Source organism: Zingiber officinale, chromosome 10B (genome assembly GCF_018446385.1).
Source record: "Zingiber officinale cultivar Zhangliang chromosome 10B, Zo_v1.1, whole genome shotgun sequence".
Classification (NCBI taxonomy): domain Eukaryota; kingdom Viridiplantae; phylum Streptophyta; class Magnoliopsida; order Zingiberales; family Zingiberaceae; genus Zingiber; species Zingiber officinale.
In genome coordinates this window covers 3755182-3776011 of record NC_056005.1, presented here as the reverse complement: position 1 = coordinate 3776011, position 20830 = coordinate 3755182, and the positions used below count along the sequence as shown (strand labels likewise).

Here is a 20830-nt window from a genome sequence, read left to right as displayed (position 1 = left end):
TTAAATTAAAATATACCTCATTCGAGCCTTCAGAAACGAGTACGGACTCGTGGCTTGTTTCGGGTTCAGACCCGTCTTCATCTTCCGATTCGTTTTTTGTTTCAGCTTCGTGGGCCATCAATGCGAGGTGGCTCTGATGTTTCTGCTCTTCTTCCTCCGATTCGTCCGAGGAGTCGTCCCACGTTGCTTTGAGTGCCTTCTTTTTGGTTGACTTTGATTTGTCGAACTTCAGTTTTGGGCATTCGTTCTTGTAGTGTCCCTTTTTATTGCAGCCGTAGCAAGTGACGTTCTTTTGTTCTGAGGGAGAGGTGATCTTTTGAAGGTCCTTTTTGCTGAAGCTCTTCTTTCTCCTGGTGAACATTTTTCTTACCAAGTTCACCAGGTGTTCTTCATCTTCGGAGTCTTGGTCGACGTCTTCGTCAGATTCAGGCTTGCTTTTCTTGGAGGAACCTGCAAATAAAGCTACACCTTTCTCGGCTCCAGCATTAGTTTGTTCGTGTAATTCTAATTCACAGAAAAGCTCATCCAATTTTAATTTAGAAAGATTCTTAGAAATTTTGTAGGCATCCACTATTGATGCCCACAAACTATTACGTGGAAAGGCGTTTAATGCGTACCTTATCAAGTCTCTGTTCTCCATCTGGTGGCCTATCGCATGGAGCCCGTTGAGGATATCCTTGATCCTCGCGTGGAGTTGATTCGCTGTTTCTCCTTCCTGCATTTTTATATTAAAAATTTTATTTAAAAGCAGGTCTCGTTTTGTTACCTTGGCGTCGCTTGTTCCTTCGTACAGCTCGATCAGTTTGTCCCACAGTTCTTTAGCGTTTTTGTGTGGACCGACTCTGTTTAGCTCTTCTCTTGTTAGTCCGCACTGTAGAGTGTTGATCGCTTTGTTTTCTGTTGACGCCTTCTTCTTCAAGTCAGCTGTCCATTCTTCAGGATCCAGTATATTCCCGGAGGTGTCTGCCGGAATTTTGTAAGGTCTCGTAATGCTCATCCACTGGTCAAAGTCAGTTTTGAGGTAGACCTCCATGCGCTTCTTCCAGTAAGGGAAGTCGTCCCCGTTGAAGAGTGGAGGTCGCACTGTGCTGAATCCTTCTTGTTGGGACATTCTGTGCACAGGTAAATAACCAAAAAAAATATCCCAAGACTTGGTCTTGGATTAGTAGTGCGGGAAGAGAGAGAAAAAAAGACTAGATTCGTGTTGCACTAATTTAAATTGATTAGAGAAATATTAAGTTAACGAAACACCAGTTTTTTTTTTTTAAAAAAAAACAAAAGAAAATTCACCCCCTGTCTGATTGGTGGTTGCACCAAATCAGAGCGGTACCTGCTCTGATACCACTTGTAGGACCGTTAGATTCGATAGAGGGGGGGTGAATATCGATTCGAAAAAGACGAGTATAAACGCAGCGGAAAAATAAAGTAGACACAAATGTTTTTACTTCGTTCGGAGCCTGTGACGACTCCTACTCGAAGGCCCGTGGTCCTTGACCACTTTCGTTGGGCAATCACTAACAAGTCGAAATATGATTACAGAATAAGTACAGGAAATGCTAGTAATAATAAAGCAATACCGACAAAGAAAAAAATTAAACACCGGAGGAGCACTTTTGTCGGAGCGTTGTTGACGTCGCACTTGAACGTCGAGCAGCAAGACCAGCAGTAGAAGAGTTCTCAGTAAAAATTGATTTCTGAAGCTCCTGCCTGGGGCTTCTTTATATCTTGCGCTGGATCCCTTCCGGCACTGGAGGTGACGAACTTCTCAAATCAAGATGCTCCACGTGGCGCGACTTGGCTGGATAAAATTAGCCTTCGGGCGCCCCCTTGTTCCAGCAAGACTCCTTTTTCCTGCAAAACAAAGTTAGTCCGAGGCAAATATACATCCTGTAAAACAAATTGTTAACACAGTTAAAGTTCCAACAGATGGATAAAGAGAGTATGACTTAGATTCTGTCTTTCCGAGACCGGAATCTAGTCACGATCTCGACTTAGACATCCGAAATGGATCTAAGCCGGATCGACGCCTAATGTCCCCTTCCCGGGAACGCGTCCTCACAGTCACTCCCCTCCAGTGACTTACCTCACTTACCTGCTAGACGTCCGGTCAGCCCGTCGACCCGTCTGGACTTCTCGCCAAGCGTCCGGTCAGCCCGTCGACCCGCTTGGACTTCTCGCCAGCTATCCGGTCAGCCCGTCGACCTAGCTGGACTTCTCGCCAAGCGTCCGGTCAGCCCGTCGACCCCCTTGGACTTCTCGCCAGCTATCCGGTCAGCCCGTCGACCTAGCTGGACTTCTCCTGCACACTCGATCAAAGTGTCAGACAACAACAAGACTAACTTAACCTATTTGTCATTCATCAAAACCTAGGTTAAATCGTTAGTGCTAGCCGCACCAACAGCTGCGCCTTCCGCTCGACTACCTGTGCTTCTAAGCTCCTGCACACTTAGACACAAGGTTAGAAAAACACAGGACCTAACTTAACTTGTTGATCACACCAAAACAACCTTGGGGTTCCAACAGGATTTGCCTTGATATCCCGTTCGGTGATGATATATCTGAGGAAGTGTTCACTTTTAGCACCGAACAGACACTTACTCGGGTTCAACTTCATCCCGTATGTTCTCAAGGTTTGGAATGTTTCTTCGAAATATGCACACAGATCATCAACTTAAACTGACTTTATTAATATATTGTTGGTGTATACCTCCAAGTTGCGACCGTTTGCTTTCGAAACACCTTGTTCATGAGCCTTTGGTAAGTGACACCGACATTCTTAAGTTCGAACGACATGACATTATAGCAGAATGTTCCGTCGGCCGTGATAAAGCTAACATTTTCTTGATCTTCTTTGGCGAGTGACACTTGGTGATGACCTTGATACGCGTCGAGCATGCAAATCAGCTCGCAGCCCGCCGTAGAGTCCATCATCTGGTCTATCCGAGATAGTGGATAGAAATCCTTCCGGCATGCCTTATTCAAGTCACAAAAATTGATACACACCCACCATTTGTTGCTCAACTTGGAGATCAGCACAACATTAGTGAGCCAACTCAGGAATTGGACTTTCCGGATGTGCCCAACCTCCAGTAATTTCTCTATTTCTGCCTGGATGATTAGGTTCTTCTCCGCGCTGAAGTCCCTTTTCCGTTGCTTCATGAGCCGGGCGTCTGGTTTGATATGAAGCTCGTGCTAGGCGATCCTCGATGAGATTCCAGGGAGCTCGTGGGTCAACTAGGCGAACATGTCATGATTTCGCCTAAGGCAGCCAGACAACTCTGCCTTTTTCTCATTCTCTAGATCGGTGACAATGAAGGTGGTCGCTTCCGACCGGCTTGGATGGATTTGGACCTTCTCCTTTTCTTCATAAACCAATGTAGGAGGCTTCTCAATGATGGCGTTCACCTTCAGCGTGGGTTTTTCCAAGTGGTCCTTGCTTCTGATCTGACCATCTCAACGTAGCATCGCCGAGCGCCTAATTAGTCACCTTTAACTTCTCCCATCTTATCGTCCACTGAGAACTTAATCTTTTGGCAGTTGGTGAACACTGTCCCTCGGAACTCGTTGAGGGTCGGCCGGCCTAATATAACATTGTAGGCTGATGGGGCGTCTATCACAATGAAGTTTGTGGTCCTTATCCTCTTCAAGGGCTCCTCGCCGAGTGAGATTGCCAGCTTGGTCTGGCTGATCGATAACACTTCATTGCCCGTGAAACCGTAGAGTGGGGTCGTCATCGACAGTAGTTTGCTCTAGTCGATTTGCAACTGATCGGATGTCTTCTTGTATATGATGTCCACCGAGCTTCCTGTATCAACAAAAGTTCGATGGATTGTATAATTGACAATTATCGTTCGGATGATCAGTACATCATCGTGAGAAATTTCCACTCCCTCTAAATCTCTAGGGTTAAAACTGATCTCAGGTCCTTCAGCTCTCTCCTTGCTACAGCCAACAATGTGAATCTCGAGTCGCCGAGCATGAGACTTCCTTGCACGGTTAGAATCTTCGCTGGTCGGCCCGCTGGTGATCATTCCTATCTCTCCTCGAGCAGCGTTACTCTGGTTCTCTTCCTCCCGTGCTGATGGTCTGATCCGCTCGGCAGAGGCTCAGGCGGGACCTAGGTTATTCCTTTACAGGGGTTGATGATGGTATGACTCAGTCATCCTCCTTCCTTCGCCCTGCAGATCAGCTTCAGTGTCATCGATCAGGAGGTGGTGATCGACAACAGTATCCACGCGAGGCCGGTCTACTAACTATCGGCGTCAGCTCATAACAATCACGCATGTTGTGTGTTACTGACTGATGGAAGGAGCAGAAGAGTGGAGCCCATTCCTTACCTTTGGCGACCTTCGGACGACCAGTCGCCACATGCTGTATGGCATGCATCCTTGGCTCTTAGTGGGATTGGGCTTCTCCCGATCGAGGTCCTTTGGGGGGGCTGATGGTTGCTCGGTGGACACCACTCAGATGCGCTTGCTAGCTCGACGAGTATCTCCTTCTTCCTTGCCGCATGGGTTTCTTCCACGTTGATGTATTCGTTGGCCTTCTTTTGTAGGTGGCCAAAGTCACTCGACAGCTTCTGAATGAGTGATCGGAAGAACTTTTCTTCGGTGAGCCCTTGGATGAAGGCGTTCACTAGTACATCTGAGGAGACCGCCGGGATGTCCATTAGCACCTGATTGAAGTGCTGGATATAGACCCTCAATGCCTCTCTAGACCCTTGCTTTAGCGAGAATAGATTCACACTCATCTTCTGGTAGCAGCGACTGCTGGCGAAGTGATGTAGGAAGGCTGTTCGGAAGTCCTTGAAGCTATGGATCGAGCCGCTCAGTAATCGTTTGAACCAACGTTGCGTTGATCTGACTAGCGTGGTGAGGAAAACCCTGCACTGCACCGCATTCGTGTACTGGTGAAGTGTGACCGCGTTATCAAACTTGGCCAGGTGGTCATCCGGGTCGGTTGCTCTATTATATTCTGCGACCGTCAGCGGGTTGTAATGCTTCGGCAGAGGGTCCTCCAGAATCCCTTGTGAGAACTATTGATTGACTCGCTCAGGTGAATCATTTAACCTTGGCACTTTTCCCTTTCGTGCATCCCAGATGGGCACTTCATCCGAGGAAGATCCTTGGTCTCTATCCGCTCGGCCCCCCTTCTAATGGAGCCCAGAATAGTGCTCGGTGGAATGAGATCGGCGCATTAGGGGCTTCCCCATAAGTGCTGATCGGCTTCTTGTTCGGTTCCCGAGTGGAAATTTATTTCACTCGATCTCCTTGCTCAGCCTGAGGACATGCCGCTGAGGTTGCAGGCTCCTGCGCTTGATGTTCAGATAGTGCCTGTTGGTGCTCAGCCAGTGCCTATTGTTGCTGTTGTTCCACTATCTTCGCCGTTCGGGACTGTATCAACGTGTCGAGATCCTTTTGCGTCAGTGTTACCATTGTGAATTGTCTATCGTCTTCCATCTTCTCATTCGGATGCATGTTACTTTCCCATAGCGTCTTCCTGTCCGAAAGCCTGAAGCTGGAAAGCCTGGGATGTGGTAGCTCTTCTGACTGTATGAAGACTTCACTCCTCTACAAAACAAACCGAGCCAAGGAAGGGGTCTCTGACGTTGGCCCTTCGACGCTCAAGTTAGAAAAAATAGTAGGAAGAGAAATCAAGAATAATAGAGATAGAGATCAATCTTGCCTTCTTCATACTTAGTATACTCTTTTATATCTTTCTTAGTGACGCTTCGTCTTCCCCTGTTTAGTGATATTAATTACTGACAGAAAACTATTTTGTCTTGACTTTTTTGCATTCAATGATAGATGAAATATTCTCTTTTATTTGCTCTTCTCTTTATTAACTCTTTCCTTTATTAAATATCTCAGTTTTTTCCCTCTTTTATTATTTTATTGGTTTGTTATTAATACATATAATGTCATACCCCTGAGTCGGATGGATAACCCGCTCGATCCGTCCTCCTACCAACCGTGTGGATCATATACTAATTCATTTGGTCAACTGATTCGACAATGATTCATCTCATCGATCGATGTAGTCATCTTCCGCTCGAGTTATATGGATAAATCTTATTTAAATCTTAATATTGACCGTATTAATTTTATTTTATACCGTGGTAACTCGTGTTAGATAGTTTCTTTCTTATTAGTGTATCAGTTGTGTACATGACTTCTTGAATCTTCATCTTTGCACGCGTCTCCGTTATCTTCCCAACTCATCTTTCCTTTTTATTATTACATACAAAAGAATGAAAAGTTTCAAGAAAACCGGCCCCTGCGTTGCCACTATTTGCACGTGACTTGAAAGTTACTATCACCTGACGTTAGAATGGTAGGCCTGGGACACAGTACGATTGTCCAGTCTCGTCTCGCGTGGGATGTCAGACGTGCCGTGCTCAAGTCTCTTCCCTCTGCGCACCCGCACGCTCCTGTGTCACCGTTCCGCGGCGTTCGGATGCATGCGCTCTAATTATCAATTAACCATCAACAAATGTCCCAAACTAACCGGTGCACAAACTTTATTTATTATACAAAGAGGTTTAGACAGGTGGAGATTCCAGGCAATTGAGGGGCAACTGCGTCGTCGCCCCACGTCGCCGGCATGCTGCGCTGTCCATCTCAAATTTAATCCCTTTCCCAAATAAACTAAATTTCATTAATATCTAATAATACCCGGTTCGGGATTAGCGCCTGCAATCATCTCTCGCGTCGACGGCCAACCACAGTCAACCGCCGTACTTCACGTGATTCCCGTTACCACGTCTCCATCGGTGGGTCTCGGCCGCACGATCGCTCCGATCGCCCGGCTGTGATCTTTTACGGCCGCGGGCAGAACGCTCCACGAGGCGACGGGAAGGTGACCGCCGTTTTGTTTCCCCGAGACGGCGTTATCGGTGACGGAAAGGGCAGTCGTGGAAGTGGAAAGAAAAAAGCGAGGGGGCGGCAAAGAAATAGAAAAAGGAAAAGCTCAAAGCGCGAGGTGGCGTATTGAGCTCTCGGCGGAGCCTCTCTCGTTTCTCCTCTGCTAAAGGGAGCACATCGATCCCGTTTGGCCCTCAATTTGCCTATCGAGATTTTGCAGGATCATTTGACTAGATCCCGTGTCGAATGCGCTCGAAATTTGGATTCTTCTTCTGTTAGCCCCTGATTTCGATCAGAGCTTTACAGAGTTTATTTGCTCGGCGTTTCATCTCCGAGGAGAGAAGGTTGGCTAGAATTCGAGATTTGGCTTGCTCCTCCTTATGAACTTTCAAGTTCGACTGTAATTTGGGGAGTGATGGAGCTCGAAGGTACTGATAGAAAGTTTGTTTAATTGCTGTTTAATTCTTTGTGTTTTTATTTGTCACCTTTTTTTCTGCAGGGAAGAAAGTAACGCATGATTTCCTCTCGCTTTACTCCTCCGATCCGTCCTTCCAGCTTCCAGATCCTAGATCCTCCTCCCGAGGTACTTGCAGTACTGCTTGTTTTGTAAATAGACAGAATAAGAATGACAAAATTTTAAATTCTACTTCTCTCTTTGACTTTCCCTTTGAAATCCCAATTCAATGATTCGAGGGCGAAAACAATGAACGAATGACGGAAGGTCGGAATTTTGAAAGTTTCACCCAATTACGTTTCAAAATCTTAGCTTGTTGATGGTGCTTTATTTTTTTCCTAGGTTTCATTTTGAAGACTCGAGACTTCCTTCGGCCGCTTGAGAAGGAGGAAGGTTATGGAAATGACGTGGCGGAGGTCCCGGCTACCGTCAAAGCGGTGATTCAGGCGGAGGGCGTGCTCCCTAGCGGGGTGGGCGCGTACACCGTCAGTCATGCGCCGCTCGCCGCTGCGATCGTCAAGGCTTCCGGCTCTGCGAGAGGCTTCCCGATCTTGTCGGAGGCCAAATCCGAACCTGATTACGGCAGTCGGAGTACCGGCACCAGCTACGGCTCCTTAGCGGGAGGCGCTTCTTACACCCTGTGGGATGAGAAAGACACTGTTTCAAGAGGTAATTGTTATTCATCAAATTAAATAATAATAATAATAATAATAATAATAATGTATTTTTTTAAAGACAAATCGGCACATGCTCTGGAAAATTCTTTTCTCTTCTAATTATGTGATTTATTTACCTAATTTAAGGACGGATTGAATTTTTTTTTTTTACATAACTGAAAATACAGTTGGTGAGTGACTAAAAAAAAATTAGAGAAATTTTGATCTGTATTAATATATTTCCTTTCAAACTTGCATCTCTGATTTAATCATTTTTCTAAAAAATAAGCTGAATTCATACGAGTGAAAATAATACAAACAACTTAATCTTGACTATCATACAGAAAAACACTTTGATGATATTTTAAACTCTAAATTTATATTTTTATTAGAAAATTAAAGTATTTCCGTTGATATTCTTATAAAGCTTTTGATGTATATACAAGCATGTGCACACCCCGCTACTTTAGCAACTCCCCTAGTACCGGTCTTACGGATATGAAGGGAGGTAAATTTAGATATACAGGCCATAGGCGCGGGGTGGGATAAATCCTAGGTCGTCCGTTCCTGAGAATCGACCTCTAATCATTACGCCAAAGATGTTATGCACCCACCATCTGCGCTATGTCCTGGGGCAAATGCGCATGCCCCCTCAAGCAATGCCATGTGGCGCACCTCCTTAGGCATGGGCACATAGCATATGAGTTGTGTGTGTGTATAATCTTGTTCGAAAGCGGAGAAGACGGAAATCTAGGGATGTGGAGTTTGACGCAACAAAGACTTCACGTGCTCTTGCATCACAAAAGCATCAGTGTCGAGCCGGGAAGGGGTTCCTGGCGTTGGCCTTCCGTATGATTTGTCTGTGAAACATGTTCGGTTGTCAGTGACATAAACCTCTAAAAGTGTACGAGGAGATATACGGGGGGTTCCACCATAGGGCGAGCGATGGCTGCTCGGCCGAGACACGCTCGCTCGGCTATGCTGCACCGAGCAATCTCTCTTTACTTAACTTTTTCATTATCGAAGGGTTGCTTCTCATCCGAATGGACATGTCTCTCACTCGGTGAAGACGGCAACCAAGGGATGTACTGCCAAGGATTACTAAAAGGTCACGAGCTCAAACCAGCGTACAATGAATCATTCTCTGGGACCCACATAGCAGGAGCTTATGTGCACCTGACTATTTTTTTTTATAGTTTGAATCTGTTTTTCTTCTTTAAGAAAAAGGATAAAACGATATACAATAGATCATTCCCCGGGTTACTTTTTTGATCCTTGCGCATCTGTTCCAAATTATGCAAGTTAATTACATAATCTGAAATTCGCAGCTTCCGTGACTTTTGAAAGAATTTGATGCTTCTTTTATTAAAAAAAAAAATTGACGCATTGATCATTTATCTTGCTCAGGGCAGTGGCCGTCCTGCTTCCCTACTGCTCATGGTAGCTCTGGACCTACCTCTGTTGCCGGTGTCGGAGATGACATCGGCACATCCGGAAGGTTTGCCATCCAATTTTGTTACTCAATTCTTCCATTTTTAATTTGAAGTAAGATATTTATCTTGAGATGTTGGGTCTTTTTTGACAGACACGATCCAGCTTGGGAGAGGAAGCAATTCATGGTGCTGGCTTCTTCTGTACCCATCCGGGGGCGCAATAGATCGAACAACGATGAAGAGTTTGGGAAACGTGAAAGCTCTTCAGCTTGTAAAGGTGACTCTTTTCTATGCTTCATTTCCATTATTCCTTGATCTCATTTTTCTATTGGACTTTGCTCGGAACAGAGTTCTCTAACACTGTTTATTTGCTATTGTTGCAGATTTGAGTATCAAAGTAGAGGAAAATGCAAGATGCAATGATCAAAGGCCAAATACACCACGGTCAAAGCATTCTGCGACAGAACAAAGAAGAAGATGCAAAATCAATGATAGGCAAGCTAGTCCCTCTCTTTCCTGGATGAAAACCATGATTTTTAAGCATTGTGGGTGCATATTTGAGATATGGGAAGGAACTGACAAATTCAAATGCTGCTAATGTAACATTTACATTTTGGTGCGCTTAAACATTCTTACCTTAGCATATCTTATGCATGTTAGAATTCCTCCTAGTTTAAACATCCTTAATAAATAGGCTGTTGTGTTTTTGTTATTGTGTATCCCTTTTGATTGCTTTAATGCTTTTATGTTTAAGATTCTCTATTCAAAATGGTAAACAAAAATGTTAGATTAACTAACTTTAAACCCTTCAAATTTTATTTACACCTTTCATGCATATACATACACTTACTCAGATTTACTGATTGTATTTATCTATAATCATCCATGCAGATTTCATATACTCCGAGGGATCATACCTCACAGCGATCAGAAGAGAGACAAAGCATCATTTCTTCTGGAGGTACATTTTAAGTGCCTCGTATACCTTCCTACAATATTTGTTTTTCTACAACAATGGATTTCTTGATTTTGAATTGACAAATTTTATATAATATTCTTCAGGTCATTGAATATGTACGTTTTCTACAAGAAAAGGTGCAGAAGTATGAATCATTGAACCCAGAATGCGGTCAAGATGATGTGAAGTTAATGCCTTGGGTAAAAGTTCTGAAGCTAAAATTGTGCTATTCTCTGATGCACGCATGCTGCATTGCTGACTTTGAATAGCATAGCCATATATCTTTAGTGATTAGGCGATAGGTTTATAATTTGAGCAAATTGAACTTGAATACTACATGCACCTTGTTTATCTACACTCATCAGTCAGTTGAATTTGAAAATGTGAAAATCTGGTCTAGAAAGTAGAAACTGGCTTCATCTTCTTCTGTGTCAGTGTTCTTGCAAAATAACATATTTTATTTTGTTCAGAAAAAGCTATGATCATGTCACAGAGGTATTTGGTAGAATTTATCAAGAGACTTTTTTTTCATCTATCTCTACCAAGCATATCTATCATAGGCTCATGCAAATCAGTGTACTATGAAACTACTTTTCTTGATAAGTGGCTGACAGATACCAAATTCTTGGATAATCTTGTGTTTGATTGATGCCTACCTTGGCTTCAACATAAAAGAAAAACTTCCTCCGGATCATATAGTTTCCTATTTTTTTTTTTTTTTTTTTTTTTTCAATTTACCTTCTTATGCAACGAACTCTTGATATGGTGAAGAAGAATCTCTACTCTGAGCTTTATGAAAGTGTGATTAATTGTTAATCATAAAATGTTGCAGCTTTCTAGGGTGCACTACCTGAGGCTCAACTGTACTTTCTTTTGTACTTTATGCAACTTTATTGATCTTAGTGTGGGTAATCATTAGTGTTTATCATTTTAGCAAACTGTAGCATTCAGTTCATAAACAAGCTCGTCTACAATTTGTTTGAGACTTGATGTTTTTAAGCCTACTTATCGTCGTCTCTTTTTCTCTTTTTCTGTCTAGAAATTTTCTTTACAGAAGAACAGCAGCCATGTGCCTGCAAATGGTTTATCGGTCTCTCATGTTGTGAGTGATGATTCTTCTACTCCTACACATATCTACTCCAAGAAAGTTAATGAAAGTAGCATTCCTAGTGTTGCATTTCCTACTCCGACATCGATTACTCTCAATCAACAAAAAACGTGTGTGGTTTCTGGTGGTATCTCATACAAAAAGACGATGGATGCAAACAATCTGGCTCCCACACACACAAAGGCGTAGTCAGGGCTGGGCTTTGCTGGGTTCTAGCCCAGTGAAGCCTAGCAATGCCTAGCAATTTTAGGCCTCACCCAGCAAGTAATGCCCAGTAATTTTAGGCTTCAACCTTGCTATGCTGGGCTAAGTTTTACTGGGCTCAGCAGTTTTAGCCCAGGCCAGTTGTTCAGCCTAGCAATGTCCAGTAATTTTAAGCTTCAACCTTGCTATGCTGGGTTAAGTTTTACTGGGCTTAGCATTTTTAGCCCAGGGCAGTTGTTCAAGCTGGCTACGCCATTGCACACACAATTTATTGTTCCCTCTAGGAAGAGAAACTAATACTACTGATCGGTTGCAGCCAAAGTCATTAGAAGCCCATAACACTGCATCTCAAGATCAATGCGGATGGTTAAGGTCATGCGGCCTTGCTGACGGTGCTGTTGTCAGGCAGGGGCTGTATGAAAAAGAGACACTGATAATTGATGAGGGCACAATCAATGTGTCTACTGCCTACTCCCATGAGTGAGTATTACCCGATCCAATTTATTGACCTATTTTCCCTTCCAGTTTCAGTTGGTGTGATCTTATGGCTGTTGTAGATTCATTCATCTTGGTTCTTAAGCATGATTCATTTTTCTTCTTCCATCTTCGTGCACATATGTTTCCATCTATGATAAGTTTGTGAGCAAACATTCAATTGATACGACTTTAATCAATCTATTGTTGCAAATTTAGAATATACTTGTGCATGATGGCTTGAGCATATTGTCTTGGTTGCTTATTCATGATTGCTTTGTACCCTTGGCACCTAAAAACAGGCTGTTGAATACGTTGATTCAGACATTGCAAAGCTCTGGAATAAATCTGTCACAAGCCAATGTCTCCGTGCAGATTGATCTTGGCAAGCGAGCAGCTAACAAGAGGCTTGGTAGCACAACTTGCACCAATAAGGTATATCCTTTCACTTCACCAATTGTACCAATATCATGGCAGCAAAATCTTGTGTGCATCTCCATGGAATTTCGTCTACAACCTTCAGTAATACTTGAGGTTATCTTGTTTCCTGCAATGCTCATAGGACAAGGAAGACTCTGGTTCTTATAATCAAGCAAAGGGATGCAGTAGGTCGAGAGCCCTAGTCGAGGAGCCATCAGAATCTTCAAAGAGACTGAAAACTCATGACCAGTTACTTGCCGCATACCTGGATTCTTCATAACAATGTATATTTTGTTCAGCCTTTTGAGGCTGTTCAAGGTGATTGGGACCTCCTGTTCATTTTTTTTGCCATGTGGTGGCGCAGAGGCTTCCATTACAAATTTTGAAGCTGCTTTATTTATAGGCTTCCATACCAAAGAGAAGTCACTGTTTTCTTGTTTTTGTTTCCTATTAATGATTTTGATTCTTCATAACAATGTATATTTTGTTCAGCCTTTTGAGGCTGTTCAAGGTGATTGTGAACTCCTGTTCATTTTTTTTTGCCATGTGGTGGCGCAGAGGCTTCCATTACAAATTGTGAAGCTGCTTTATTTATAGGCTTCCATACCAAAGAGAAGTCACTGTTTTCTTGTTTTTGTTTCCTATTAATGATTTTTGTAAGTAACAATATGATTCCAACAGGTGACACTGTATTAGGTGACACTATATTTGTGTGGATTACCAAAATCTATTTAAGTAGTTAATTTTTGAAATTTCATTTATTCATATTTTGCTTAAGAAGATAGAGGTGTGCCGATGCTGCTTAGCAACTGAGTAAGACAAACAGATTGTAAAAGTCTCATTTTTACATTGGAAACTAAAATTAACTGATTCGGGGAATGATCAATAGGTCGTGTGGATAAAAGAAGATTGGTGAAATCTACTAAGGTGATTCTAATAGAGAAAAGTCTCAGGTCTTTCAGCTCCATAGTCTCTTGGTCTCGCGGGTCTTTCGGCTCCTTAGTCTTTCAAACCTCTCAGATCCTTAGTCTCTTGGATTCCGATTCTCTTGTCACTGTCTCTTGGTGATATAGAATGCAAGACCATTTTAAGAAAATATTAAATCATTGTGCAAATCTTGAATTATTTTAGAAAAAAAATAGCATCGTGAACAAGTCTCGCATTATTTAAAGAAATAAATAATTATAACATGGAAAAGAGAAACAGAAGGAAAAACTATGTGATCTCCTTATAAAAAGTAGCTCTTTCTAGTATCCAGGTATATAGGCACACACCTACGTATATCAAAAATCCTAATATTCATTTTCTTCATCCTTTAACTTGATAACTTGAACGTCAGAATGGCTAAACTATGTGATCTCCTTATAAAAAGTAGCTCTTTCTAGTATCCAGGTATATAGGCACACACCTACGTATATCAAAAATCCTAATATTCATATTCTTCATCCTTTAACTTGATAACTTGAACGTCAGAATGGCTATGCTAGGGAACCCCTGACCATTATTCCCCTGACCATTATTCTAACCCTCTTCTTCTTGTTTACCTTCATCTAGGCTCCCAACCACGTCGTCATCCTTATTGTTATCTAGTGATTGGTAATTAAGTAAGTAACAGAGTCAACTCACCGATGATTCACTCATCGACGTTCATGGGCAGAATTAAATTAGCGTTGTTTATGGAAAATCTGAGTTAAGACCTGAACCAGAATGTGAAGATGGATGATGCCAAAAGACCTAATATCATTGTCATGGTAATAGAGGATTTTGACAAATTGGTAGTAGTAACAGTGCAAGCGGTGTTAAAGGGGCAACCCTCGCATCCTCCAACGATCAATCCTTCAACTGAACTACTGCCCAGTCGGTTGAAGTGACTTTGATGCACCAGAAGGTGTCTTGGCCTATAGGAACATTGGAGACTGTTTCCTTCATACCAATTGGTAAGTCTGTTGCTAGAGATCCTTTTGTAGAATCTTTTAGCAAAACCACTCATCGAGGTTTTCCAAGGGGAAAAGACCCCGAATTTGGCATATCGAAAGCTCCTCGAAGTCCTCCATTCTCGAAGGACATCTTCCAAGATGAATTGTTAAGGCACTTTCAGATATTACAGATCGAGAAATATAATGGTACTATAGATCCTGCAGATCACATTCACAAATTTGAGAATGTTTCTTTATTACATCAATATATGAATTATGTCAAGTGTCAAGTTTTCTCAACTATATTCTCAGGCTAGGGACAAAGATGGTTTAGTCGGCTCCCTGCTTCTTCTATTCGGACCTTTGAGGAATTTAAAGTCATCTTTATGTAACACTTTGCAACCATTCGAATATGTCAGAAAATACCACATGATTTGTTCTCCCTTAGGAAGAAATTCAAAGAACCCCGAAAGAAAATTTGCCACAGTTTAATTAAGTAGCTATGAATGTTTCCTCAATTACCCTAGAAATATAGGTTAGTGCTTTCTCTTAAGGTTTGGTTGATGGATATTTTTTTTTTCAGATCTTTAGTAAAAAAGCCCCTTGCCAATTTTGAATGATTGCAAATTCAGATACTTAAGTATATTCAAGTCGAAGAAGCCTAGTCAGCTAAAAGAAAAAAAAATGTTGACTTTGGCTCCTGTTCCCAATCATCAAGATTGTATAGTTCATCCACCACCTTTGTGAAATCGGGAATTCACAAATCGGAGGGGAGAAAAGGTGGTACAAGTCATAGAGGTTGTAGAATTGTTGCATGTTGATAGAAGTGGGGGGAGGAGGAGGGGGGGGGGGTGAATATCGACCGTTCTTTTTTTTGCACTTTTATTTTCTCTATCAAAGTCATGTTAGTATGCGGTAGAATAATAATAAATGAAACAATAAGAAAGACACGTGGGGTTTACTTGGTTCCCGGGATTTACTTTGTTCCCAACCCTTAGGGTCAGTATGTCCAAGGCCTACGCACACAAGTACAAGAGTCCACTAGTGATCTCGTTTCCGGAAACTTTCTAGAGGTAAAGAAACTTGTCTTATAGTTTATCAATCACAAGCATAAAAGAATGATAAAATAATTATAGCTTGTAATAATAAAAATACAAATAGACAAACACTTTCCCGAACCGATCCAGAAGTCTTGAGCGCAACACATCCTTTCTAGAGCTTCCCCAGTCGTAGAACTTTGTGTTGTAGCTTTCCTTTGGACCACACAGAGTATGAGTAGTAGTTGAATGAGTCTCTTAAATGAGAGCCTTCATTTCCTTTTATAGAGTTAGATCAGATCTTTATCTAGATCAACTCTTATATAGATGAAGTTATATCTTGATGATGCCATATCTAGATCAAGCCTTATCTCTATCCACATCATTTAACTTATCCTTATCCTCATCCAAATCATAAAGATGAACCAGATCTTTTTCCACATCATCATCCATGTCAACATTTCATAACTCAACAATTTGGACCGAACCCAGTTGGTCTACCAAATCGCTGGTTCAGTCTACTGAATCGGTTTAGGTCTGGTTCGACCTAAGTCAAGTCTGGTTCTACCCAAGTCAAGTCCAGTTCACCCATTTATGTTTTTCTTCTCTCTATTTTGCTTCTAACTCTAGGTTCATGCAAAACAACCATTCAAAATATAAATAAGCTATTGGTGCAATTTCCCTAGGTCACGTTGATCAATTTGACTAAGTTTAAGTTGGCTCAAGCTTGAGTCGTAATGTGTGAGTTTTGATATTTGGTAATATATGGAGATTATAGGTATAATTATCCAATTGGGGAGATTGTTGGTGTAATTCTCCTCTAGTCAAGGTTTGACCAATTTGATGTAAAGAAAAGTCAAGTAGGTCAAGGTTGATCGAATACTTTATTGGTGAAGTTTGCATTTATGGTTTAACTCAAGTTTTGATGAATGACAAGTGAGTTAAATTAGGTATTTTTTGTGATCTAATTGTTTTATCAAGTGTACAGGAGTTGACGGGTCTGGAGGACCTGACAGTAGGCTGAAATGTAGCTAGGTTCGCGGAACCCAATAGCTGGTGTAAAATCTAGATAGGTCAAAGGGTAGACTTGATATCTAGTAGGAAGTCCAGCTAGGTCCGCAGGGCCTGACAGCTAGCAGAAGTCTAGTTGGATCTGTGAACCTGACAACTAACATGAAGACCTGGTGGGTTAAGAGGTTAGTCAATCGACTACAAGTTGGTAAGTGAAGGTAAGTCACTGGAGGAGAGTGACTCGGTGAGGACACGTCCCGATTGAGGGACAGCAGGAGCTTCTGCGCTTCCGATTGAGCTTCCGACTGCTCCGGCTTCCTACTACTGCTTCAAAGAAGTCTGTTTACCACCAAGCTATGCTTCTAAGTTAACCGATCATCTCAAACAGACCAACAACAATGCTCGAACGTGGTTAAATTGTTGGTAACTTTAATTGTGTTACAAATTTCTCATCCTACTATTTTTAAAGAGCAGACCAACTTTAAGCATGATTTTGAAACTTAAAATAAATATTTAACAACTGGATTTACCAAAAAATTTTGTAGAATAAATTTTCTATCTAATTTTATAATTTGGCCCCTATGATTCCTAATATACTAGTTAAGCTTTTTATAATTTCTTAAATTTAGAATAGCAGAATTTGAATATGTAGAATTTTATAAAAAAATTATTTGTTCTTTCAATTTTACATTTTTATTTTTAATTCTAGCAAATTCTTCTAGTGGACATACTTTAGCTAAGATTGTTTTCAAATCCGACTCCTTGGGGAGCTTCCAACTCTGCAGATGAAGTCGGTCGAGTCGACCAACAGGAGACCTCGATTCTCCTGTTGGGCTTAGCGCCCTTGCCACCGATTAGGAAGCCCCCTCTGTTGGGGCTATAGACAAAGCCGGTGACGCTCCTTCCTCGTGGATCGCCTCAGTGAGGTTGACGATTGCTACTTGGTGCACTTCCAACTTTGTCACAATAAGCTTCATCACCTTGTTTAGTGATGCCCTCATCATTATATCAGTTGTAAAAAATAACATGCCTTCAGTTAGATATCAAAACTTGTGAAGATGATTTTCTTACCAAATGAAGCTATACAAGGAGCTGGTCTTGGCCTAAACCTAAACATGTTCATCAGTCCTTCATCGAGTAGGACATTGCTATTGAAGTGTAGGCCACCTAGTAACTTCTAGGAGACATTGTAGTAGCACCATTCTAGGTGTAGGTCTGCGTTAGGTCAGCTAGAAGGGGGGAGGGAGGTGAATAGCCTATAACTAAAATTAATAATCTCGAGCTAACTTACTTTAGCAGGGACACAATAATAGTTAAACAGAACAACTATTAAAAACAAAAAGTAAGAGACTAAGAAGTTACTTACCTATGCGATTGTTAATCCAAAGCAGATAAAAAATCTCTAAAGATCTCTTTCATTGAAGGTGGAGAAGCCTCTTATACTCTTTGAAAAGCTCAGAAAATAGCTAGGAATTGATTACAAAAGTTGTTCTTTGATTCTTAGCTCCAGGAAATTGTAAAAAAAGCCTCCTAGAATATGTTACCGTTGGTTGGAGGCACCTCCAAGAGGGTTCAGGGGACCTCCAATGAGGATAGGGTGTAATATACCAAAAAGATAGATAAAGATGTAAATAATTAAAATTTAACTTAATTTAATTATTTTAGTGAATAGTTTACCAGGAATTAAGTCAATATGAATTTATGAAATTTATTAGAATTTTTGTGGATTTTAACGAAATTATTTTAGATTTTATGAGGTAAAAGAAAGTTTGTACAAAAATACTCAATCAAAGTGGAAGTTGATTGAATATATATGACAAAGTTTTACTTATCAAAACTTAAGTTTTGATTAACTACGTTCCTCCCTCACCCATGTCGCACGACTCTCACACGTCGAAGCTGCCACCGTGTGTTGACGGTGGCCAAGGACGATCGCTGCCTATGCCTGGTCGAGTTCCTCCTTGCCTACGACGTTCTTGCCTGCATCTCCTCACTCGCGTGTTGGCTTAGAATCGATGAATATCACACCCAAGGCACACACTAATATGCAAAAAAAAAAAAAAAAAAAAAAAAAGAATAGAGCGAGGAAGAAGACAACTAATAGAATACTTTCTTAGAAGATGAAAAAATGAATTGAATGAATATACATCTCTAGGACCCTTTATATACACCATAAGACTAAGACTAATTCCAATGATTTATCCCTTAAAATTAGGAAGACTAATTCCAGTACTTTATCCCTTAAAGCTAGGAAAGTTTATCACCACTAATGCAAGGAAAAAAAAAGAAAACCACGTAGCCAATAATCATGTCCAGATTATGCTCACATTACCCCTCCTAATCCTGAGATGGTTCTAAGTCACGGATGCCGAGTAGTTGTCACATGGCAGCTAACTTCACTCCTGGCAATGCTTTAGTTAATGCATCGACTCGCTGTTCTCCGGTATTAACAAACTCAACCACAATTCGTCCCTTCTCAACACATTCTCTGATAAAATGAAACCTTGTATCTATATGCTTGCTTCGACCATGGAATATCGGATTCTTCATGAGGGTTATGGCAGATTTGTTGTCAACAAATAAAGTTACCGGCTTTGGCTCTACACCGGTTAATTCGCTGGCAAGGCTCCTCAACCACAAAGCATGGCAGGCTGCAGTTGTGGCTGCCATGAACTCTGTGTTGGTGCAGGAAGCATCCGACGATCGAACCTAAATTTTGATAATGGCAAAGGGATTCAAAGTTAAGATTCTCTGTTATCTAACATGTTGAATGAGTGTTTCAAGAAAGTCCTAACTGCGGTTAGGCAGGTGAAAATCCTAGGGGGTGGTAACCCTAGGTCCTAGGGGGTGGTAACCCTAGGTGGAGAAAAGTCCTAACTACGGTTAGGCAGGTGAAAACCCTAGGGGGTGGTAACCCTAGGTCCTAGGGGGTGGTAACCCTAGGTGGAGAAAAGTCCTAGTTGCGGTTAGGCAAAGGGAAAAACCCTAGGGGGTGGTAACCCTAGGTCATAGGGGGTGGTAATCCTATGCGGAAAGTCTTGGCAGGTCGATGACTTCAGGCAAAAAGTCCTAGGGGGTGGTAACCCTAGGTGGAAAGTCCTGGTGTCGTGAACCAGGTGAAAGACTGGACTAGCCGGGAAGCGGATGTCCAGCAGAAAGTCCGGAAGTATCGAGTGCTGAGCAAAAGTCTAGTCGATCTGGAGGATCGCACTGGCAGCAGGTAAATCTCCTGAGTGGAGTAGGTGAGGACGCGTTCCCCGTAAACGGAACAATAGGCGTCGGGTCGACCTAGGGTTTCCGGTCGGAAATCCGAAGTCAGACCCGGACAGTCCGGAGACTGTCATAACTTCATATTCATACTATTATTTTGTCTTAACTTTGTGTTGCAGGTATTTTTGGATTAACATACTTGCAAGTACCAAAAACACAAAAAAGAACTCGGATGAACAGTGTCCGAGGCGCCTCCATGAGGCTTGGAGGCGCCTCGGGTGCAAAACCTGAAGCTGGCTGCGAAGTGGAGCTGGAGGTGCCTTTATAGGGATTGAAGGCGCCTTGGACCATTGAAGGCGCCTTGGAGCTTTGATGAAGGCGCCTTCAGGTTAGGATAAGCAGCAGTCAGCGGAGGTTATCACAGCGCAGGAACAGGGATTAATTTTGGGGTTCAAGGCGCCTTGACTGGCACTGGAGGCACCTTGAACGTCTAATAAAAGGACATCTCGACCAGTAGCTTGAAATATCTTCTTCCAAGTGAACTATCTGCTACAAGATGCCTACGAGACGATCCCGAAGTGCTGCAACGACACCCCGACAACCCGGAGCTTCAGATTTAGTCCTTTGTTGTCGGTATAATCTTTTACTGCTTTGAATTGTAATTAGTTTGTAATAGTTTTTACGAGCTTATAGTTGTTGCCCACGGAAAGCGATCAAGGATCGCGGGCCTTCGAGTAGGAGTCGATCAAGGCTCCGAACGAAGTAAATCCTCCTGTCTCTGTGTGCTTGCTTTCTTATTTTCCACTGCGTTTTAATTACTCGAGTGTTTTACGAATCAAACGAATTAGCCGCGAGCGCTATTCACCCCCCTCTAGCGCATCTCGATCCAACAATTGGTATCAGAGCGGGGTCGCTCCGAATAGGTGAAACCACCATTCAAGCATTTCTTTTGTGGCTTTTTCGTCTTTATAGGGTAAAAATTATTTTTCGCCTTTCGTTTTTTCCCTTCAAAATTATTTTCGAAAAATTCATTTTCGTCCTTTCACAGTTTAGTAGTATTGATAAAATATTGAATTTGAAAAAATT

At 42.0% G+C, this 20830-nt stretch overlaps 1 protein-coding gene across 4 annotated transcripts; it reads left to right on the top strand.

The window, feature by feature from the left end:
• Positions 1–6880: 6880 nt before the first annotated feature.
• Positions 6881–13327, top strand: LOC122029747 (transcription factor BIM2-like). Of its 4 annotated transcripts, XM_042588866.1 has the most exons (13): positions 6881–7291; positions 7363–7446; positions 7557–7584; positions 7660–7986; positions 9381–9471; positions 9559–9683; positions 9790–9901; positions 10298–10367; positions 10469–10564; positions 11404–11649; positions 11933–12156; positions 12453–12585; positions 12713–13327. In XM_042588866.1, the coding sequence occupies exons 2-13, from the start codon at positions 7378–7380 to the stop codon at positions 12848–12850; spliced, it is 1659 nt and encodes a 552-aa protein (XP_042444800.1). In that variant the 5' UTR covers positions 6881–7291; positions 7363–7377; the 3' UTR covers positions 12851–13327. The 4 variants fall into 4 exon arrangements, 3 of the variants coding, with proteins under 3 accessions (XP_042444800.1, XP_042444799.1, XP_042444801.1); XM_042588865.1 differs by lacking the exon at positions 7557–7584 and having other exon boundaries at positions 6888–7291; XM_042588867.1 differs by lacking the exon at positions 7557–7584 and having other exon boundaries at positions 6891–7291; positions 11404–11466; positions 11993–12156.
• The last annotated feature ends 7503 nt before the right edge of the window (positions 13328–20830 follow it).